The sequence below is a fragment of the Octodon degus genome, unplaced genomic scaffold (assembly GCF_000260255.1).
Source record: "Octodon degus isolate 3935 unplaced genomic scaffold, OctDeg1.0 scaffold00057, whole genome shotgun sequence".
NCBI lineage: Eukaryota > Metazoa > Chordata > Mammalia > Rodentia > Octodontidae > Octodon > Octodon degus.
Genome location: NW_004524633.1, coordinates 13,369,745 through 13,394,141, shown reverse-complemented (window position 1 = coordinate 13,394,141; position 24,397 = coordinate 13,369,745). Strand labels below are relative to the sequence as shown.

The 24,397-nt window shown below is 42.6% G+C and overlaps 1 protein-coding gene across 6 annotated transcripts in view; it reads left to right on the top strand.

Moving 5' to 3' along the window:
* Slc44a5 (solute carrier family 44 member 5) overlaps positions 1-11,960 on the top strand; it is a 223,051-nt gene extending 211,091 nt beyond the window's left edge. For 5 of the 6 annotated variants that reach the window (XM_023718342.1, XM_023718340.1, XM_023718338.1 and 2 more), the window contains 5 exons: positions 1,276-1,349; positions 2,053-2,123; positions 2,249-2,337; positions 3,477-3,561; positions 7,742-8,571. In XM_023718342.1, the coding sequence (XP_023574110.1) occupies positions 1,276-1,349; positions 2,053-2,123; positions 2,249-2,337; positions 3,477-3,561; positions 7,742-7,854 (432 nt within the window). In that variant the 3' untranslated portion in view covers positions 7,855-8,571. Of the gene's footprint in view, positions 1-1,275; positions 1,350-2,052; positions 2,124-2,248; positions 2,338-3,476; positions 3,562-7,741; positions 8,572-10,390 lie in introns of those variants that run through there. The other variant, XM_023718339.1, reaches the window with a different exon arrangement.
* The last annotated feature ends 12,437 nt before the right edge of the window (positions 11,961-24,397 follow it).

Sequence of the window (24,397 nt, the reverse complement as noted above, 5' to 3'; positions counted from 1 at the left end):
TTTTTTTGAACTGGGGATTGAACCCAAGCCCCTACGCTTGCCAGGCAAACGCTTATTCCACTGAGCCATCTCACTGGCCCCTTCCATACCCAGTTTCAATTGCTGTCTCAGTGTGCCCTGGGGGCAAGGCTGGCAGGGCAGGCCTGGGTATTGAACCTGTGCCTGCTTGCAGGTGCTTTAATCCGCTGAGCTATTTGGTGGGCCCTAGTTTGTGTTTTTGGCAGTTTACTGGGAGGAATGCTTATACAGCCTGTTTCACTGAAAGCAGAAACTGTTTTTCTAATTCTGGGATTTACGTAATTGTTAAGGCTAGTCTGGTCCGTTTTGTGAATCATGTGTTGGAACAAGTGGGCACTGATTCAAGTTATTGCTTCCTATGGAAATAAGTAGAGAAATACTTTCAGTGATCCAGAAATATAATTCATTTATGATTTAGAAGCTACATATCTTAGTCACTTTTCTTCATTTCTGGGGCAAAATACACAACCTCTGCAAATTAAAGGAAGAGATGTTTATGTTGGCTCACAGTTTGTAGAGATTTCAGGGCATTTCTAGCCAGCTCCAAGGCAGGGCAGCGTGGCAGAGGGGGCTGCAGTGGAGAGGAGCCACAGGAGGGGCCGGAAGCAGAGAGCTCAGAGGTGAGCCGGAGGGAGCTGAGCCCTGCGGGCCACACCTTCCCAGAGCCCCAGCTATGAGGTCATGAGACACTTGGGGGACATCTCGATGTAAATTGTAACTCCACACCCTTGTGACATTGGCTTACTGTCACAGTGAGTAGGGCCTGGAGACGTGTGTAGAATAGTCATGGTGATTCTAATAGGCATTAATTTGTCTCCAGTGGCAGTACTGTGCTGAGCCTTTTAATCAGTGAAGCAGGTACAGTGAAAGGCCTGGGAATGCCTTTTGGGTAAATTTTGATGTTGCCACTACAGTGTTTAACCCATTAAACAAGAGACTGCAGCTAAAACTTTTTGAAGACAGAGCCATTATCTGGGACATGAAAGTAAGACCAGCTTGCGCTGAAGGCTGCCTAATGCCCAGGAGCCGGGGGTGTGAAGAGCCTTGTGTGACTGGGGACTCAGAGCTGTGCAGAGTTGGGGCACACAGTTCCCAGGCCTCCCACAAACCTAAATGGTGGCAAGAGGGTTGGCGAGGTCTCCGCAGGGGTGATGACAGAAATTGTTGCTGTTCTTGTCCTGTCATTGGATTGGATTGTCTTTTGATCCTGATGGAGCATAAAATTGAAATCGAAATCATATCAATTATCTTCCTTAGATTGCAATCTATGGCAAAAACTTCTGCAGGTCAGCCAGAGATGCTTTCAACCTTCTGATGAGAAACATTTTAAAGTAAGTAATCACATTGAAAATCACAAGCTACAATTTGTTGAGCCTCAGCATTCCGCTTGACACGCTGCCATCTGAAGAATGAATAGCCTCGTCAGGCACCAGTAGTGTCTTTGAAATAGAGAGGTTGAAACCTGTCTCGTATCACCAGTTTGTTTTTAGATGTGAGAATGGTTTCCATTTTCCACCTAGGTTTTTTATGCCCACTGTCATTTATTCCTTTCTATTATCTGCTCTGCTTAAGAAATGGCTCCGATCACCATCCTGACACCAGCCCTTTTGCCCTCCCCAAATGATGATTAATTGGACAAAGAGTTCATACTGCCTCTCTAGGACTCGGGGCTCAGGGTGTCTCCTCAAAGCAGAAAGAGAAAGTGTCTCTCCCTCTCTCTGTCTCTCTGTCTCTCTGTCTGTCTGTCTTTCTCTCTCTCTCTCTGTCTCTCTCTCTGTCTCTCTCTCATTTTCTCTCATTCTCTCTCTTTCTCTTATTTGCTTCATTAAAAATAAGTGACAGTGTCACCCCCGTGTTGTACTTGCATTTAACAACTGCTGTGTTCATTTCCTGCATTTAACAGTTGCCAAGCAAAATTTCAGCAAAGTCATATCAAAATGGATGCTTGTGTTATTTATTCCCAAGAAGATCAAGTTACAGGAGAATTCTAAACATAGTATTGACCTTTCTTTTTTTTTTCTCTCTCATATTCAGAGTTGCAGTTACAGATGAAGTTACACATTTTGTGTTAATCCTGGGGAAAATCCTAATTTCTGCACTTATAGGTAAGTAATAATAACAATAAATAATGAAAAGTTGATGTGTGGAAAGAAAGCTGCCTGCCCCACACAGCTGTGTACTTTGCTAATGCATAATATGCACTCACACATGTTCTGCCTTTGCCACACAGGTATCCTGGCCTTCTTACTCTTTACAGAAAAGATGCCAGTGAACTTTGGAGGACCCACATCTTTAAATTACTACTGGGTACCTTTGCTGGTAAGAACTGCCCTCTTACTCCTTTGGGGCTGCCGTAACAGAAGCGCTGCAGACCAGGAGGCTTGGACAGGAGGAGTGGACTCCTGGCTGCCCTGGAGCCTGGGAAGTCCCACAAAATCAGCTCCCCAGGAGGGCCTTCTTCCTAGAGTTTGGGGCACAGTGAGACCATGCCTTCCCTGTCTTTTCTTACAAGGGCGCTAATCATTTCATAAGGAGGTGCCTCCTTTGTCAAAAGTCTCTGTAGTACTTGCCTTCCAATTCCATCACCTAAGGGAACTCAGGCTTCAGTGTTCAATTTGGAGTTGATTCTTAGCAGGGGAGGGCACAGTGTACTCCATAGAAACTGAGTACTATTGATTCTGCTGGATCAGAGATGTCAGCTATTTTACTAAGAAGAAAAGTCATAATGACCGCTGAGAGTACAAGCCCTACTGTGTGTCCATCCCATCTTGCCCTCCAGATTGGGCTCCTTGGAAAAAACTGCTTAGGTGGGGGACTGCGTGCAAAAGGCGTATGAGGAGTCCTGTCTGGAGACACACGCTTTGGGAAGTGAGGAGGGAGGCCAGGGCAGTGGCAGAAGCTGAGGCCATCGACGCAGTCTGAGGAGGTGTGGGCAAAGGGGCTGGGCCTTTGCACACCACATCAATAGCCACAAGCTGGCCTTATGTGGAATGTGGCCTTGGGTGAGGCCATTCCCTGCAGGCAGGGCAGTTCCTGGAAGCAGCTGAGTCAGCAGCCGCCTACATTCCCCAAACTGGGGGTAGGCGGAGCAGCTGGATGGGATCTAGGTGAGTGACCACCGCCTCATCTGTTACAGTATAGAACACACTCCATGTGACATAACTGCTGTCTGTCACATTCTCTTCATCCCTGCTGCCAACTCCATAATGGAGGTGCAGAGAGGTTAAGTAACTTGTTGAGGGCACGATCTGTGATTCAGATCCAGGCAGTACATGGTCATAGACTACAGAATCCTAAAGCTGAGTTATGTTGGTTGGCCTTTGGGGAAAGCAGTGAGGCCATAGCCAGGTACTCTCATGCCTTTTGTTTAACTCTCAGGACAAAGCACATAGAACGTTAAAGCTTTCTTTTCTTGGCTTTTGCTTATAGCTTCTTTACTGTTCCTTAAACATTTACAGACTGTCATCTTGGGATCATACCTAGTTGCCCATGGCTGCTTCAGTGTCTATGCAACGTGTGTTGAAACAATTTTCCTCTGCTTCTGTAAGTATTCCATGTGCAGGGCCGCCTTGGTAGGTAGCCAGAGACAAGAAGGTGAAGGCTGCTGCCCTTAGCTGGCTGTGGACTTGTTGTTAGCTCTCTTCAATGGCAAAGCAACACTTATTTGAAAGAAGGTACCAATGTATAGATTCTTTTGAAACCATAACTACTGGGCCAGCAAGATAGCTCAGCGGACTAAAGCACATGCTCAGGCAAGCTTAGGTAGGCACAGGGACTGCAGTTTGATCCCCAGCATCACATGCCACTCCAGCCCCGCACCCAGGACGTGTTGAGCTGGCCAGAGCGGACACACTGGCTCATGCCTATAATCCCAGTGCTGGGAGGCTGAAAGCAGAAGGATCGCAAATCTGAGCTGCATAGTGAGACCCTGCAACAACCAAATACATTAAAAAATAAATAAATAAATAAATAAATAAATAAATAAATAGCTGATGAGAAATAAGCCAGAGGTAGAGAGACAAATATTGTATCATCCCACATAAATGTGGAATCTAAAACTTCAGACTCAGAAACAAGGAAAAGGATGGTGATTGGGAATCCAGGGGCTGAGGAAAATGAGTAGATGTTGGCCAAAAGGTGTGAAGTCACAAAAGATAGACACATGCTGGAGGGTGGTGCACACATATTTAATAATACTGTACCATATACTTGGAAATTGTCCAGTGAGATCTGAAATGTTGTACACACACATGTACACACACACACACACACACACACACACGTCTTTGTGAGATGATAAATATGTTAACTAGTTTGATAGTGGTAATTATTCCACAATACCAATCTGTATCAAAGCGTTGCATACCTTCAAAATATATAAGCTTTTGTCAGTTATACCTCAAGAAAGCTGGAGGAAAATTATACTTCGATGAGAAAAGTACAAAAGCACACTCGTACCCACACACCAATAATTACTGGCCGAGGCCACGGAGTTTGCAAAGCACAGGAGACTCCTCTCCTGACAGGAGCTCAGTGCACAGCTCGGTGCTAGCAAGATCCCACCTTGTCATTTCTGTGCTGTCAGAGCCCTCGTAGCGGTGGGCTTCTGCGGTGTGGTGTGAACAGAACCGAGGTTGCACCTGCGCCTTGGGAAGCAGGTTTGGGGGATTCCTTGGGGACCTCTGCAGGTTCTCACAAAGCCCCTCACAAAGCAACAATTTCAGATACCTGGGACAAATTCACATGACATAACATGAGGACAGACTCCCAGGGATCAGGGAGGAGAGCACCAAGGAAGTGGCCCACCCATGCAGGACTGGGCGCTTGGTGCGCCATTCGAGCTTTTGTCACTGCCGCGAGCTGAACCGCACTCTGAATCCATGCAGCAAGTGTAGCTCACATACGCAGGATGAATAATTTGATTTCACGAACACCTCTGAAGCAACAGAGAACCTGAGTCCAGGAGGACTTTGATCTGGCCCTCACTTTTGGAGAATTTCTTGGGCAAATCTAGAGAAGGTAGAATCAGCAGGTAAGAGAATAGAACCTAGCTAAGTGTGATGCTGCATGACTGTAATCCCAGCACTCTGGGAGGCTGAGGCAGGAGGACTGACTGCAAGTTTGGGCCCAATTGGGCAACTTGGTAGCTCAGCAAGACCCTGCCTCAAAACAGAATAAAACATTATTTTTTAAAAGGACTGCGGATAGGGCTGGCCAAGTTGCTCAGTGGATTAAAGCATCTGCAAGCAGGCACAGGGGCCAGGGGTTCAATCTTTGGGCCTGCCATGCGGGCCCTGCCCCTGGGGCACACTGAGATGGCAATTGAGACTGGGTGTGGTGGCACACGCCTATAATCCCAGCTCTTGGGAGGCTGTAAACAGGCGGATCATTATGAGTCCTACCTAGTAGTGAGACCCTAAACACCCTGTAGACCCTTTCCTAAAATAAAAAAATAAATAAAAAGTACTGTGGATGTAACTCAGTGCAAAGGCTCTTAGTTAATCCCAGCACCACACACACACACACACACACACACACACACACACACAAACAATAACACAACCAATCAACCATAGTGTTACACACCCTGAGTGATTATTTCCCTTGCACAATCCCTGAAAGACAAGCAGAGGGTCTTACTCTGACAGACCATTGCTGAGTTCAGAGCCATTTATTTTTTAGAATAAACCACAGGACCAACTGCACAGCAGGGTTATGAGTGGAGATCATTAAAGTCGTAATGGACCCTGTTTCTCCGTAAATAAGACCTGCCCTTTAGGTAGTTCCAAATACATGGCTGAAGGGGGACTCTGGAATATGCAGCAATTTCTTCCCTTCTCTCAGATGCTTCAGGAGAGCAAGGTTTAGAGATCCCTCTGTGCTCTTCCTCATTCTTATAGCTGAGAGTATTCCTCAAGCTTTACTGTAGGAAATATCTAGCACCTACTTGTTTCCAGTCTTTGCAAGTTTGGGCTAATTTTGTCCATTTTAAATGTGACTGTGGAAGAGCTGGGGCTATAGGGCAGTGGAGCAAGCACTGGCCTGGCAAGTGCAAGGTCCAGAGTTTGAATCCAGGACCTAAATAAATAAACAGGACAGTGGATTTAAATTTGAATGAGAAATTTCTCACATATATTTGTGAACAAATTTCCAGCTTCTTGAAAGTCAGATACATTACCAGTTTTATTCCATATGTTGTGTGTTGGCCTGAACAGTTTCCCTCCAGAGGCTTCTGTCTTTGATAATAAAGAATATGGGAGGCCATCTGGAATTTCCTCCCTCCTGAGTTGTCAGGATGGGTAACATCATACTTTGGAAAACATTCTTCTTAATGACACCCCAAGGCAAATTCTGATTGCATAGACTATACTTTTATTTCTTTCTGTATCTTTCTATATCTACTGTCCTAGTTGCCAGCAAACCTGTGCTTTTTAAAAAATGCCAACCATTTGTAAATACTTTATTTATAGAAGCATGACATCTTTTCATATCACAAGACACTGAGAATCCTGCTGAAAAGAGTAATAGTTGTAGGTGATTGTTACTGTGGTCTAGACCAGGCTTCCTCCCAGCACCTCCAGGACAGGAATGATACAGGCATATGATATGTGACATTGTACAGAAATAAGATTAAAGATAAAAAAGAACAAAAATGCCCAGTGTTTGTCTGTCATGTTGCTTAGCTTTTCATTTTACATGAGAGGAAGGTCACATGCATGTCTGAGGTCTAATTTAAAAACCTACTAAACCAATAATCCCACCATTCCCAAGAGTATAGATACTGTCTGAGATGAAATATGTGTATTTGCAGTAAACCGAGTCCCATGCAAACATCTCCCTGATTTTGAGCACGACTCTGCTGCTTTTCCCACCCAGCCGGGAGATCAGTGAACAGCCTATCCATTTCCTGGTACTGTAAGCAATCAAGACAGGGAGGTGAATTTACATACTACAAAGTCAGGAAATACCAGTGTAAGCTTTCCAATATAATCTGAGGCAGCCCACAGAGGTTTAGAGCACGGCACTTCATAGCTAAGTAGGATGCAGACTGCGTTAGGTGCCAGGAGACTGGGTTTCCTCCTCCTCCTCCTCCTCCTCCTCCTCACCTCAGAATTCTCAGCTTCAGCGGGGTCCTTTACATCCCTGATTCAGCTGATTAATCTGCAACAGCCACATAAGAACTACTACTAAAAGTGATGTTAAGCTCTCAAATGCAACTATTGCTCTTAGCACGCTTTCTGTTTCACTTCATACCCAAGGTTGTGGTAATTCACATATTTTGAAAAGAGTGGGCACAGGACTTAAGGTGAAAATGTTTGGAGGACATGGAAAACTTTGTTAATATAAAAATAAACCTCTTAGAGGGGCCGGGGAGATGGCTTAGTAAAGTAAGCACTTCCCTGGCAAGCGCAAGGGCCTGAGTTCAATCCCCAGTTCCATCAAAAAAAACAAAAACTCTTAGAGAAAAAAAAAAACAGGGAAAAAGTCTAGTGCTTTATAGCAGAGGTTAGGGCTTTTTGTCTTGTCCAGCATCAACAATTTAACTGAACTAATTTGTCTTCTTTTTTTTTTTCTAATTTGTCTTCTGTTTTACTTTCTAACAACGGTATCTCTGATTCTCCACCCCCCCCCCGGTTGAACTACTCTCCAATTTATAAAAATACACATAATTGCTCTGCTGCTGCTTGCTGCTTTTGCCCTGCCTTGGCTGCTGCCAACACAGGTGAAGATCTGGAAAGGAATGATGGATCTGCAGAAAAACCCTACTTCATAACCCCTAGCCTGCACGAGATCCTGGTCAAGAAGCAACCAGTCCCGCAGAAGCAGAAAGAATAGCAAATCTCCAAACAGCGCATCCACTTTTAAGTCAATGCTTTGTGAATTAGGTCAACTGGACTTGAAAAATGGTCCTTTGGAGTAATGTGAAGTTTCTGAGCTACTTTTAGAAAAAGCCAGGACGTGGTACCGTAGAGTGGCCAGGCACCTGATGGCCAAGGCCTCTGTGAAGTGGCATACTTTATAGATGATGGTCCCCACAAAAGAGTCAAGTATTAATGTCAAACATTTTTAAAAACTTATATCTGAAAGTGTTTTCATAACTTTTGTAACTCAGTGTGTTGTTTTCACAGCAGCACTTTGATAGCCTTTCTTTTTATAAGTGTAAATTTGTAAAGGATATTCAGGCAATTTTTGAAAGCACTATAAATGTGTAATCAACTAGCCATAAAAATATTGATTTATAGTTAACCAGCATAAGATACTGCATTTGTAAATATGGTGCTACTGTTATATTTATACTGTTCAAGCTGGTGGGCAACTCTAAACTGTGATTAAATGTGTATTAATGGTTCCTTATGAAGTATATTTTAGTAAATGAATCAAGTCCATAACATCTAGATGTTAAGGTCAGGCAGGTTCTACAGAGAACAGTACTGGGCAGAAGTTACCGTGGGACCTCCACAGTTCATTGTGTCTTAGTGGATTTGTATTTATATTTATATTGAAGCTGAATTTGAGTCCTAGAATAGTATGAGCTTCTGGCCACCATAAAAATATTCTAAGAGGGGCCAGGGAAGCTCAGTAGAACGAGCACTTGCCTGGCAAGCGCAAGGGCCTGAGTTCGATCCCCGCTTCCGCCCAGAAAAAAAAAAAATCTACACAAATAAGATTCTTTGTAATTCATACCCCTGGTCTCTAACACAAACTTCCTATTTCCACTTTATGGAAGACAAGTATGGATTTGTTTCAAATGAGAGATTTTTTTTTTCTTTTCACGAGCATACTTGTATTTCTAGATTAAAGAGATTGTGTGGACTTTTTATGAAAAAGGTTTAATTTTAGCTCAACTTTCAGTGAGAAAAGAGAAAAGATGAGTAAGACAGTTTAGATTTTATGCTAAGGGAAAATATGGTTGACCTTGGTGAGATAGATGATCACACGTGATGACCTTTACAAGGGACATATGTGAGGTCAGGAAATCTCCCGCTCTAGGACTGAAGAGGAAGGTCATCTACACTCCTCTGCTGCTGGCCAGAGCAACAAGCCACCCTCCAGCGAGACATGTCTAATACTTGCATGGTCAGGCAAGGCAGGACTCAGATGCTCAGACACCTTGTCTGTTCGTCCCATGTACAAAGGCATAGGATGTAGCTGACAGCGCAAAAATGCACCCCAAAGGAGCTTCGAATCCATCGGCAATCCTTCTGGCTTAACGCCAATCTTGTGAATAACAGCAAGGAATATGCTGGCTTAACATGTCGATTGGATCCTGATGCACTCGTCCAACAAGACAATCGAGTTAATACAAATATTACTTTATTCAATATCCTGCAGTGTAGAACTTAGATGGATTTCATGGCAGCTAAATAATAAGAAGCCAGTAAGTAGGGAAAATTTTTAAATATTGGTCCTTAAAATGATCGCCAACTTATTTTTGAGTGATGCTCTGAAGATTATTGGAGTAAAAATGTCACTTGGCTTCACCTCCTGGCAAATAGCCTTCTTCATTCTCATTAGCACTGCAGGACAATACAGGGAAGAGTGATCGCTTTTCTTTCTAGATTTTTTTCTCTTATTACTTTCTTACTCAATAATATAAGGGCCAGAATAAAAATCTAGTAGAAGAGTGACTTCCGCCGTGAGCTTATTATCCGTGCAGATACCTGTGCCCACCGCGTTTGGCAGTGGGCATCGTGTAAAACATTACAGAATACTCTAGCTAATTCTGATATGTGTAAAAGTTGGAATAAAATATAGATCAGCATGTGAGCCACTATTGGCCGGTTTAACTCTTGTATGGGCTTATTTCCAGCCAGAAAAAATACCGTTTGTTACTTCTTTGTGTAACTTAAATGCATAGATTAAAAATGAGCAGTGTTTTGGCATTTAGAAGCCATTTTCTGACAAAGCAATTACACGGATATGTGTGGAAAAACAGCAGTATTTCTCACCGCTTGCAGTCGAAAGATTTGAAACACTGTATGTTCAAATTTTACAAATACTGTCTCTCAAGCTTGTATCATCAAAGTCGTTGGTGACGAAAGAAAGCAATTTTGAATGCATATGGTCATTTAGAAAGAAAATCGAGAAAAAAAGAAGGAAAATAAAAGTCATTTCCTCAATCACGCACCTGAACGGCCTGCAATATTGACAGAATCTGACCTGGAACACAGAACAAGATCATGATTTGCTGTCATAGTAACAAGGGCTGATTGTTTTCTCCTATCTATGTTTACAATAATACTGATGCCAAACTGTCCTGTTTTGACAATGCGGCATCTCGAATTGCTGGAACGCGAGTGTGCAGCAGATGGCGGTATTAGTTCCCTTACGGTTCTGCTTTGTTAGTTACTTGTGCCGTTCTTCCTCCTAGTGGAAGATTTAGAAAGAAACGAAGGTTCGGCTGCAAGACCCTTTTTCGTGAGCCCATCTCTGATGAAGATTTTGTTGGAGCAAGATTCATAAACTAAAGACCAGTGGAGGAGCAAACACCACCTCGCAGCCGTGTGTCACCTTTTCGTCCTCTGCTGTCTGTGCAACTCTTGTTCCATAAGCACTCGGTGTTTAGGGACACCGCTCACGACCTTGCTGGCTTGCATTTGCATGTTTTATACCAAAGCTTACACTGTAAAATGTGAAGCCATGGAAAGTTGCAATGAAATTGTTAATAACATGAAACATTTTTATACTAAGACCTTTCGTTTTGTAATTCATTTTTAAATATAGTGGCTTGGATGTTTTGAAAATATTACTGGGTATGTTAATATTCTTTTAAATATTAAATGGAAAAAGGATATGTTAATTACATGGATAGTTCCTAATATATTTTTAAGATTATAGCTAAATGACTTCTTCTGCAGGGAAAATTGGTAAACAAAGTGAAGTAAACATTTTTAAAGCTTTCCCCACTCTTGTTTGACAGTAACCAGTAATAGGACCACCTCACTCCAGTCTTTTGGTACGTATACAGTGTTTCCTGTTAGACAAATTCTCAACTGTTCAACCATTACTACTCTGTCCTCTGACTAAGTGCCTTACTGGCTATTTAATATTACCCAGCTTTGGTGGGTAAGTTTACAAACATTGTTTAAGAAAAATTAAAACCTGCGTAGTTTAGTGATGAAGACAAGTCTTGCGACTGTTTTCCTGTTGCTCACTGATTGGAAACCACTGGGCATTTCTCAGTGTTTGATATTCTCCGTGTCAGAGCACGTGGTAGGGCCTAAGGAAAATTCCCTCGTGCCTCGTGGACATTCACGAATGTGTGCTACACGCAAGGAAAACAAACACTTGACAGAAAGGACACTTGCTGGCTTTCTTTTGTTTTTATTAAAAGAAATTTTTAGAAATAGTCTTTTGTATAGTCAATCTTTAAAAAACACAATAGGTATATAACTGCATCTTTCTGTGTTTCACACCTACTAGAAAAAGAAACTTCTAGGAATTACAAAGGGAAATGTTACCCCAGAAAGGGTGCTCACAGGTGTTACGTACTCAATAGCTCCATTATATATGATGGCTTTCATCAAAGGCTGTTCTATGTATGTCTCGCATTTTCTAACTTTTGATACAAAACAGCTTTTTTATAACATGTTGATTGTAAGCAGGACCACTTTCTCATTCCCTTTGAAACAAGTTGACTAGTAATACTAACTTTAAAGAGAATGAATTCATAAAAGCATTCATCCTAAGGGTATGTCAACCATGGTGACAGTTGGTGAACGATTTGAGAATCAACATGAAGTAACAATGGTTAATCTAGCATCACATTTGTTGAAATGTGACGTTAGATGCTCTTAGGCCAAAAATAAACTCATGAGGGCATGACAGTCTGAGCTCTATAATCGGTGTGCTTCTGCTGTGCAGAACCATTAGGGTCGTATTGTCGAAATACCTTTGATAACTAAGATGTTTCATACTGAATGAAATTTGTTGTTACTCATTGTTTTAGATACATTTGTTTTTTCTTCTAATAAAGATTTAGATAAGAAATGACTGGCTGTCTTTTGATTTCTTAAAGCTAGAACAAGAGGGAAAACCTTTGTTTCTAAACTCGCCATGCTATAGTAGTGTCTTCCTCATACTAACTCTCTAGGGTGTTCTGCAATGTTCTGTTTTAGCATGTAGAGTTATTTATAATTTTTCCACTTATCTCTATGTATGACCAAACTGAAAATTTATACAAATAAATAGTCAAAGCTGAATGAGTAAAGAATGAATTTGTTTAAAACCAAATGGGCTAGGGATATAGCTCAATGGTACAGGGCCTCCCTGGCAAGTACAAGGTCCTGAGTTCTGGTGGAGGTGGGAGGTTAAACCTAAAGCCAAACAATGACCTAAATTTGTTAATAGGCTTTTTAATTTACCAAGGTTCACTCATTCCCCCATTTGGTTTTACCAATGTTCATAAGAATAAAGTATCATTTAAAAACAGGACTGAATTTAGAGAACCTAAAATTAAAGCAATATTAATTAGCAGTAGTTTCCTGAAATAAGATTAAAGGTACCTATGACTGATCAAAAGGTAAAACAGTATCTTTCTTAGGTTGAATTATACATTAATTAAATCTTCAAAGGTAAATCTCCTTTAAAATTTAATGAACCTTTTAAGAAGTAAAACAATATTCTTGCTATTAGTAATTGTTCTTTTAATGTTACAAATCTCATAAGATGTTTGTTATTAAGGGCAATAATTTCTTCCTTATTTGAAATAAAAATATAAGTTGGTTCCCAAATGAAAATTAAATTATGCTGTAGATATTAATAGCTCCATTTGTTAAGTGATAAAGCCATTACATTGTCAATAAACTATATGAAATTGGGATATTATTGATTTAATTAAAAGGAGTTTGTGAATCCATACAGTGGCAAAATCACATGATGAAAGTTGCTATGGGATCTTCAGAGATATTTTATTATTTAACCTGATGCTGGAGAGTGGGGTGTGGGCAACAACTCCTTATTTGAGTATCTAGCTGACCAGCAGGCATTCCATTGTATGTTCTTTCACTTTTACAAGCGGTGGCTCAGGAAATTGCTCTTAAACTCTAACAGGCATAGTAATTATCTCCAGTATTATCTGGTTCTGAATTGGGGAATATGCTTTATAAATCAGCCTTTCTTGGCATGAGACATGGGGACAGAATTGAACTAAAATCATTATTGCAGACCATGGTGTATGAAATGGTATCTTAACGTTTTTCTCATTTTCTTGCAAGTAATATTCTTAGATATCTGCACATTATTATGGTCTTAAAATACACCTAGAGGATTACAAGATCAAAATTCAATCTACTATGTCATTAATGAAAAATACCAATATAGAAGATACATGCTCCATCAAAACCATCAGCTTTCTGTCTTACAATCCAATTCTCCTTAAATTCAATAAAGGAAATTACATCTGAGATCTCAGGACTGAATTATTTCTTCAAAGTTATTTTCCATATACCATGATTTCAATATTGAAGTTAAGGAGATATTGAAGAATTTTCTCTAAGAATCTAGTTACTACTGATCCTTAGTGAATCTATTGTCTTCAAGAAATCAAAGCCAACCCTGCAAAATCAAATATGAATTCTTTCATTGATGAGTACCAAGTACCTTTTTATCCAAGGCTTGGGCATCAGCCCGATATCATGATCACAGTTTTGCTTGAACTTATCAGGCCAACCTGAACTTTTTTTCTGATGCATCTGCTGGAGGCATTGGAGTAATTTTAGCAAGTGGGAAAACTGTGAATGCAAATAAAACATCATCTACCACTGGTTCAAAAACACGATACTTTTCTCCTCTCTGGAGCTTCACTGTTAAGCAGCTCTGTGTGCCAACAGAGTGGGAAAAGCTACTTAAATATTTGCATTCTACACAGAAGCTAGTATGGAACCTGGACTTGATTCATCGCTTGAATAACCTTGGACTGTCCACATTCTTCTATTGAAGTAAATGTGCCCTGCTGTGTAAGAGTCTGCAGAGAAAAGATGTCAAAAAAATAAAAATTACAAATAAATAAAAGCTTTAGTGCCCAAGGAGAGAACAGGAAAACGTAAGGATGTATAAAGAAGTTTCTGCAAATAGCTCAGTGGATTAAAACACCTGCAAGCAGGCACAGGGGCCAGGGGTTCGATCCCCGGGCCTGCCCTGCCATGCCGGCCCTGCCCCCAGGGAGTGATGAGATGGCAACTGAGACTGGGCATGGTGGTGCGCGCCTATAATCCCAGCTCTTGGGAGGCTGGAAACAGGCGGATCACTACGAGTCTGATCTAGTAGTAAAACCTTGAATACCCTGTAGACCCTTCCCTAAAATACAAAAAAAGAAGTTTCTAGTGGGATTGAAAGAATGCAATGTCACAGGAAATGGGGAGCCTTCCCAGTGTAGCTCCCGAATCTACTAAAAGAGAACTCAGTAAATTAGAAGTCAGTCATTAAAGTTATTTTTCAATCCTCAGGTAAATAGCAGGAAGTGGACTGTTTTATAATAAAACTAATCACACAAATGTATTTACCCCAAACGAATAACCAGTGACCCCCCCCCTCAGCATGACTTATGATTAAGAAATTATAAAAAAAATCTGCCAAAGCTTTGTGCTTGTCATGGTCTGGTGTGCTCTTCTTCATCTCCACATGAAGATGGATTCTCTCTCACCCTTTCTCCCTCCCTCCGTTTTCATTTGGGCTCTTCCTTGATTTCAATTTTTCTTGCCTAAAGATATTAGTGACAAGGGTTTAGAAGGAAATGAAAGTAAGACAGAAAAGTGAGTGAACCAAGTCTTTGACCAGCTGGGTTCGTGCTGTGGGCTGGCCTGTCCTAAGCGTGAGCTCTGGGAAAGCAAATGGTAGCGCTCAGGGACACCACACTATGGCTGTTAGCAGGCCTTCAACCGCAGTGTCATCCTGCACCTGAGACCATGGCCAGGTGTCTACTTACCCCAAGGCTTTCTTGGCTGAAAATGAAAGCTCAGTTCCTCCTCTCAGTGATGTTGGGACCGCGGCGTGAGAGCCATGTGAAGGAGGCTGTACCTCAGGGCCTACTCCATAGACACTCCATGCCTTGCGGCCGGTACTGCTGACAGACTCTCAACTGAGAAGGTTTTGACTTTACTAGCCATTCCTATCCCAGTGGGTAGCAGACTGAGGTCTCCACAAGAAACTAGAAACTAGCCTCTTCTTCCTCCTCTTCCTCCTCTCCTCCTCCTCCTCCTTCTCCTTCTCCTCTTCCCCTCCTCTTCCTTCTCCTCCTACTCCTCGTATATCCAGGCCAGAGTAAATAAAAAATAGATGGTGTCTCAGCTTCCATCTCCTCATCTTCCTTCCAAATCTCACAAGATGTATACAACTTGAATTCTTGGGTCACTAAAGATAGATTCTGTCTGAGTAACCCACAGGAATTTTACTGACATTTCAGCTTTCCTGATATACTATTATGTTCCATTTTAATTTTAAATTCTGGCATTGTCAATATTCAGTATTCTTGTGTAGCTGGAGAACTGGATGGCATTTCTACAGATTCTTGACCTTTACTTGTTCTTTGAGCTATGGGGAAACCTGAATAACATTGAAATTTAATGTTGCATAACTAGATGATTATAACCTTCAACACTCGGGCCTGAGATACGCACTTGTATGTCTGGGGGTGGCATTTCCCCACTGACCCTGCTGCACAAGTTTGTATAGATCCATGGAAAGATTTCCTTTATTCAAAGTCCCCAAATGGACTTGCTAAGCAATCGGCGGCTAATAACTGTTGAGCTGGAGCTTCAGGATGACCACTTCGGCCTCACACATGGGGCTCTTGTTTTCCTGTGGCAGAAAGATCACCTTCCTTACTGCTCTTAAATTGGCAAAGAACAAACTCATATTATACACAATTTTCTTTTTCTTTTGATGTGTCCTCAGTTGGCTTTTAGTGACCAGAAAAGACAGAAACAAGTGGCCAGGTATTTTTTCCTGCCATACTGTTTAAGTAACCACAGTGTTTATCTCAACTCACCATGTAAACTGGTGACAAACCTTTGTCACCTATGACATGAAACTTGAAATATCACTGTGGTTTTTTTCACAGGCTTGGAGGTTGTCAAAGGAAATTTTTAACTAATAGAATCAAAGGTCAAAGTGGGAAATTTTTTAGAATTATACCATTATATTATTTTTCCTGTGGTTGTCTGGAGCAATAGAGTATTTTTAGAATGGTAGTTTCAGTGTTTTTGTTAGAAGAAAGATAATATCTGAGCACATAAGATGTTCCCAGCTCTCTCAACATGTACATGTTAAGATAAAGAAACAAAAATCTAATATGAAATATATTAAATGTTAAATAATATTACAGGTGTGCACCACCACACCTGATCTCAGTGGCCGGCTCAGCATACCCAGGGGTGAGACTGGCACGTTTTTTGGTGGTGGTGCCAGGGATCAAACTCAGGACCTTGCGCTTGCCAGGCAAGCACTAACTCCACTGAGCTATCTCCCCAGCCCTCTAATTTTAAAAAGCAAAATTATTTAAATTTCGCTTCTAACTAAGTTCTCTTTAAATCGACTTTGATTTGTTCCTCACAGTCGTTTGGTTAGTAGTGCCTTTGCATTTTGTTAGTCTTGGGGACATAAATTTCTTCTGAACTGGTCTCACTGAGTGTGAGCAATTATGATACAGCTGCTTATAGATACTCCGTGATGGCTCTTCAAAGTAAAAAATCAACCGCACATGGCGAGGGCCCTTGGAGGGCTGTGACTGCCTCAGAGCCCTGAGCCGGGCCTGGTCACATGTGCACATGTGCGAGACGACCACAGTGTGTGTCAGGGCATGTGGGGTGCGTGTGAGCAGCGTGTGGCAGAGATCCCAGGTAGCTCCTCCATTGCTCACTCATAGACACTATACACAATGTCTTTCCCTCTCTCAATAAAAAGCTCAGCTAAATACTAAAGTTACCTTAATATTTATAACCGATGGGGGTCGGGGAGATAGCTCAACAGTGCAAGTGCCTGTGTGGCAAGCACAAAGTCCTGAGTGCGATCCCATACTGCCATAAATAAATAAATAAATAAATAAATAAATAAATAAGGGCACGGAGTAGCTCAGTGTTAGAGTGCTCCCCCTACCAGCATGTGTGAGGCTCTGAGTTCAATCCCCAGCACCACAAAGGTGCACACACGTACACACACACCCCATGTCAGCACTAACACCTGATCTAAAATCTGTCCCTTTCTGCTCTGATATATGCCCTAAACCCTGGAACACACTAGTTTTACAGCATGGTGATATTACAAGGAAGAACGCTCCTGACACAACCTTCAAAGGGAAAACTTGCTGTTAGTGCAGTTCAAACGACTTACCTGTCACTTGTTCACTGGCCAGCTTTTAGTAGAATTCACATAAAAGAGCACCATGTGTATTTCATGCAAGCTCCGGGAAACTGAAGGTCCCACCTGTACAACCCACTCAGCCCCCAAAGAAGCAGCTGCTTGATCGAGGCTGAGCCTCCATCCTACACAACTGTGCCAAGACCTTTTCCCACCTGGGATTGACGACTAGACTATCAGACACCTTCCTACAAAGCGTCCTGGTCCGAGTAAAGACATCAAAGGCTGACTGAGTAATGATGGGAGACGGGCAATAGCCTTGAGATCCAGATACAAGCGCACACCACCAGATCCTCCCTCAGACCAAAAGAATAAAAATCCACCGCAAGGCCCTCTGGATATAAGGCAATGTGGAAGGTTGAAAAGTATTTTTGGTCTCCATCCTTTGCTTGTCTCTAGAGCAGACATCCCAAGTGCCGGGCTCCCACTTTACATCCCCGATTAGGCCGCCAGATCCCTGAGGGTGCAGACTGTGTCTGTCCTGATCTTGCTGTGCAGTAAGTGCACATTAAGAGCTGTTTTAACAAATAAGTGCTTGTGAGGGGGAAAAGGCTAGTGGAGAGCTCGTGGAGGACCTGAGCTGTTGGGGGACGGATATTGCAGGCGAGGGCCGGATGCCCGTGAAAGAAAACTGATACCAAAAAAGAAAGCACACGTTCCAAAAGGAAGGTGGAGAGGGAGAGTTTTGATCGTGGAGTTTGGGCACCGTTGGTGCAGACAGGAAGCTGGACGTGTCTCTATGCCTGAGTACTAAAGGTGAGCCATGAGGCACAGTGTAGGCAGTGTATGGTGCCTCTGGTGGGACAGTGGGTGCTCGGGAGTGGGCATGATCTCAGAGCAAGTGAAAGCGGAGGCAGGAGGGCCGCAGAAGGATCTGAGTGGGAAGGCCACAGCGACTGAGCAGTGCGGTTGGAGGCCTGGAATAGACTGCCTAACCCGCAATGTAGAATAAGCATCTTTATCCTGCAAGGACAAGGGCAGTTTGGCTTTCTCCCCTTCGTGCCACCAGCTGCTGTGGTCTTCGTTGGTGAAAGGACACAGACAGAGGCAGCATATCCCGGACTAGTTACCGCACCCCCCTGGGAAATCTCGGGAAACTGGATCTTAGAGTTGGTCATGAAAAGTTAATACTGTAAGGCACATAATGTGACAAACACACAGTATTTGACATATTATAGAAGAGAGCCAGCAAATCGATGTGTGCGGATATGTAGCTATAGTTTCGTACTCTTCCACTTAGACAGAAGAGTGTGTATGGCTTTATTCTCTTCCATTCTAGGCCTCAGTTTCATTAAAGAGTGTCTTGAACTTCTCAGGGGGAGGGTCTCACTGCACAGCTCCAACTCGTAGTGATTCTTCTGTTTTCAGCCTCCCCAGTGCTGGGATTACAGGCATGCGCCTTCACGCCTGGATGCAGTCGCCGGCTCAGCATGCGTGCAGCTTGTGGTGGTGCTGGGGATGGAACCCCATTTCCTGCATTTGCCTAAGCAAGTGCTTAGTTCCAGCCCAGAGGCACTTGTGAGTTCATGGGGGCTTAAATCCCGTTTTCCTTTGAGGCACGGTCAGGTTAGGTGTGTCGTCTCAGACAGAGGCAGGTGAGGGAAGGAGGAAAGCGCATGTGCTGGGATGAACAACACAAAGGAGGACTCAGCTGCAGAGAAGCAGAACACCATCAGCAGCACACTTTTAGACAAATCTTCATGGTGCTTGTTCAATAACAATCCTACCTTTAGAGCCGTAAGGTCCCACAGCATAATTACGTAACAGGCCAGATTCAGGGCTCCTCTATCCAGGACTGCATCTCAAGCGGGATCCCAAGCCCCTTGGGGTGGAAGCCTTCATCACCCTTGACCACCTCCCCAAGGGTGAGGACCTTCAGGGTGAGTCTTGGGGTCCTGCCTAGCACAGGCCTGCATCCAGGCAGGACTGCGGAAATACAGGAAATTGCAATAAAAAAGTGGGAGTCAGCACCAAAGTCCAAGGCATCCCCAGCAAAGGCCAACAGCTCAATACTACGTGAGGCCATCTAAGCCCTTCTGAATCGGCTTGTGTTTCCCGCCTGTATTACTTTGAAGAGCTAGGAAGGCAGTGCTTCCACTTAGGAGTTCTAGATAGCTCTCTGCTTTGAAGCATCCCCTGCAGGAGCCTGTCTGATGGCAGAGGTGGCAGATGTGGATCATCACAAAGTGAGCACTGGGGCTTTAAAGGGAGGAGCAGAAACGCTGTGAGCGCTAAGTGGTATTTATTTCAGCCATGTCTTCAAGGACTTGGAAGACTTTGAGAAACAGGAATAAAAGAAGGAAAATGGCATTTCAAGCAAAGAAAGAACTCACGCAGCATGAGTACAGAAAATGGAAAATGCCTCCCTGAAAACAACTAGTTAGTAGGCTTGTTAGGTAAATTAGATTAAGTGAGGAGAGGGACTGGGGGAATTAACAAGAAAATCCAGGTTGGAGTTCCAGTGTAGAGATGTTTTACTTACTATTGAATTGTGTTGGCTGTGATGTTTTCACAGGGAAGAGGATCAAAGCTTAGAAAACTGGAAATTGGAATCAAAAGGAAACTATCTAGCTTCTGGGACTCTCATTAGAAGGCCATGTGCTTTGCTTTCCCAAGTGTAATGGGGAGCCAGCCACTGTGGCATGGCCTGGCTTAGAAATATGCATGGAACCTCTCCCTGACTCAGACCTCCAGAGCAGATCGGTATCCACCAGGAGTCCCTGAACAGGACAAGTTCAGAAGCACTGGTCAGAGGACAGCCAAACAGAGCCTGGAGTGTTGTGGCAGCTCAGAGATGGCAGGGAGGAGGCTCGGAGAGGTGGGTAGAGTGGCTGAGCACTGAGAATGTCCACGCACCTGATGTTTTGAACTGGGTACCCAGAGAACAGTGTGGCCACTTAGCCTGATGGGCAAAAGGTGACAATTTGGATTCACAGATAGAGGAGCCAGCAGGAGATATTTGGATGCAGATGCCCAAAAGGCATTTGGAATTGATAGTAAATAAGAGTTCTCTGGTCCTTTATCTCAGAAGACATTCAAATGAAAAGGCTAAGAAATCACATAAAATCTAATGGAATAGCGAAGGTCACAACCAAAAAAGCCCAGATGTCATCTAGTTGAACTTTCTCCTATGGGAGAATGGAAAGTCCAAGATGGGGAAGTGAGTTTCACAGGAGTAATTAGATTCTAAGTCACCTGACTGTCAGCGGAGGGTTTACACCACATTGCTGTGATTATAATTATAAGCCTTGGGAACTAGGATTTTATAAAAGGCGGACTCAGGAAAGATATGATTAGAAATCTAGGAAGAAGGGTTGGCCAAATAGCTCAGCAGATTAAAGCACCTGCAAGCAGGTGCAGGGGCCGGGGGTACAATCCCCAGGCCTGCCATGCTGGCCTCGACCTCCAGGGCACACTGAGACTGGGCATGGTGGTGCGCACCCGTAATCCCAGCTCTTGGGAGGCTGTAAGCAGGCAGATCACTCCAAGTCTGATCTAGTAGTGAGACCCTAAACACCATGTAGACCCCTAAAATACAAAAAAAGTAAAACCTAGGAAAAATCATTTAAGGCTTAGCAGCTAGCTCAGCAAGATAATGTGAGAAATTATATAACAACGTGATGCCCAGATCTTTGTCAGATTCCAGCTATTTCAGATGACACCTGATATCAGATAGTTAAACCAGCTCTAATCTGGAATGTTTACAGCATAGTGACAGCTATATTAATATATTGGGCCAGGGAGACAGTTCAGCAGCGTAAGTGGCTGCCTGGCATGCACAAGGTCCTGAGTTCGATCCTCAGTACTGTAAAAAAAGAAAAAGAAAAAAAAAAAGAAACACTAAGCGATAGTAATATACTTTACATGCCAATCACTGTTCCAAATCCCTTACATACATTTATCTCATTTAATGAAACAACTGTATGAAATAAATTCTAATAATCATCCCAGTTTAGAGATGGAGAAACAGGCAGGACAAATGAACTTACCTATACAATGGATCGTAAGTAGCAAAGCAAGGATTCGACTACACAACATCTACATTTTCTTCTCAGAAGATAGACTTGTATAATTTTCTTCCCTTCCATATGAAGGCATATGAGTTTCTGGGAGAATCCACTGTACACCAGCCCAGAATGATAAGTTAACAAATGTGCTCAGTGTGAGGCAGTTTGTGGTTGCGTCTTTGTCTCCCTCCCACATGGCTAATCTTTGTGCATTTTGTTGTAATGCTCTTCTCTGCTCTGTAGTGTTGGCCCACTTCTTTACCCTTTCAAATGCTTTTCGGATCCACTGTCTTAAGTCATGCTAGTGATTTTCTTAATGCTTCTGCCTGTCAACGTGCTTCAGTAACAGCCAGAAAAGAGACACCTTCTATTGCATTCCAAGGATAAAGCCTTCTTAACTGGCTTTCAGTTAGCGGAGTAGGGTTTCCTCAGGCCAGGATCAAGGGCCCTGGCTGGCGGGGGCTCCCTCTCTCCATCCCAAGGAAGCTCCCAGCGGCCACCTGTGCCTCTTCTGTAGTGCTGTCTGGTGGAACGTGCTGGGAGTGCGTTTCCCTGGGAAGGCCCTGGCCCGGCTCCTCTCAGAAATAAATCCCAGCAGCTGTTCAAGGCAGCAGAGGACAGGATGCAGGGAGGTGTCTTACGAGGACCTTCATTAATGGCCCTGGGGTTGCCTTGATTTTCCACACGTCTGACCAAGCCCATTTCCTGTCTTGGATCCCTTTCCCCCTCTGTCATAGCCCTGTTTTCTGCTCTTCATTCTTGGCTTGGCTGTGGGGGTGATCGATTTTAAGTTTTTTGCTTAAGATTATCAAAGTTTGCATTTGGGGAAGGCATCCAAGTCCATATCTACGGAAGGACCTAAATTTTTTTTTCCAGAATGATAAAATTAGAATCCTACCTTCTTTTTCTTTCCTTTAAAAAATAAAATAAAATTATTTCAAGTGGGCACACTATATCATAGAATCAACCTTTTAAATGCTTAATTTTATGACTTTTGAAAATGTATAGTCACATATCTTCATCATACCCAGGTCCTTTTAAGAAAACTCCTTTGAACAAGATAATAAATAACTATGTTAATATCACAGCTCACAATAATTATTAACATAAAACATGGTGAATTTTTTTTACCCAAGGAGGGTTATGTTATTCATTAAGACATTTAAATACTGAAACATTTTGTTTATCTCCAAGAGAAATTCCCCGTTCTTGAATACACAGATATAAATAGATAAGATCAACATTTCCATGGTCTAATACAATCAGCTCTACCATGTTTGGTCCACCTTTAAACTTTTCCATTTTATTTAGGATAAACAATGTCTTGATGGTTTGTCTTAGAGAATCTTGATTTTATTACCTCAAGTGGTTATTTATTTCATGCAAAATAAATGATATCTGGCCAAGAAACGGCATTTATGCTTCCTAAACTGGAAATAATGTTGTGAAAACAGAAGAAGCAGCAGCACACAAATGTCAAGCTGTCACTTCACATCGAATTTTCCAGACTTGGAAAGAGGGAATCCTGATCTGGACATGTGGCTCAGTGGAGCCATGTCAGTGGCTTTGCCTAGGAAGCCAAAAGTGTGGGGAGAAAGTAACTGCTTAACGCAGAGTGATCTATAGGATTACAAATAGTGAAACAGAAGTCCCAAAAAAGTCAATTTTGATAGCTTTGACCTTTCGGTTTTAAGAAAAACAGGGTTTAAAAAAACCCTTAGATTTATTTATTAAAGATCTTTTCCTCCTCTATCATGTATTTAGCATCTCTTATGAAGACAAGACTTGGGCCAAAAACGGAGTTCTTCTTGGAGATTTTCGGATTCCCCCAGGCAGTGAACCAGGTCTTCCATCCAGTATCCAGAACATTTTGGGTCACAGTGGTCAGGTTACAAGTCTGTCTTTTTGGCTTTTTTTTTTTTTTTTTTCTGGTACTGGGGATCAAACTCAGGACCTTGTGATTGCCAGGTAGGTGCTTCTGCCACTGAGCTTTCTCCCCAGCCCTACAAGTCTGTCTTTCTTCCTGGGCTATTATTCTCCTCGAGGAGGGGACTATAGCTGTCTCATCATTATTTTGACAGAGCTCCAACCAAGAACCAACTTGTTAATTAGTATCATCTACCTGCTAGATAAAAGGCCATGATTCATATCCAGGCAATTATTAGTGCTAGTTAGGGACAATACGGCGCTAAACTCCAATGCTGAGTGATCTGGTCTATGCCTTTATCATGAGTAGAGTCTGGTAAGGTAGAAAAAAAATGAAGAGTGTCACCCACTTCAAAGCAGGTGTTCTTGGTTGATACTTGAAATCAAGTCATTATCTTTGTCATGACCTCACTAACATTTGATGTTACTAGGCTATGGTGAGATTTGAGATTCAGCAAAGGGCCATTAGATCTGACTTCAACAATGTTAGAAAATATATTTAATGTTTTTATTTCTTGAGTTTTCTTTTTCAGCAGCCAAGGGATAATGGCTTTGATGGTGACGACCTGCCTTTGGACATGCTACCCATAAATTGTACTTCACACATCCGCTTCATGTACACGTGTCCTAAAAATCAATAGAATGGGTTGTGGGCTCCTTCTCCTTAAGGTTTGAGTTACCTGCATGATGGCATTTTGATAAATTAATGGCTTACTTGACTGATCTAGTAACTTGCATCCAAATTTCAGGGGCAAACATTGGCTTTAGAAATGGGCTTGATTAAACACAGGAAGACAAAGGCAAAGATAAGATCATAATTTCCTGTATGCTTACTAGTATGTTGTTTTCATTTATTCCAAGAAAGAAGCAACCTGTTTCTGCTTTGATAATTCTGTTTATCTGTCAGAGGGTATAGGCAGGAGTCAGCTATTTTCCATAAAGATGGCTCGGGGAACAGCAATGGTGGCACCTACAATAGCAGATGCTAGCTGATACCATGGGGGGGGGGGCGTTCCTGCTGTTGTTGGCAGGGTTTCTAGAGAACAAGCCAATGTGTGTAGGGAGCTGCGTGTAGCCGCGCCCTAGGATGG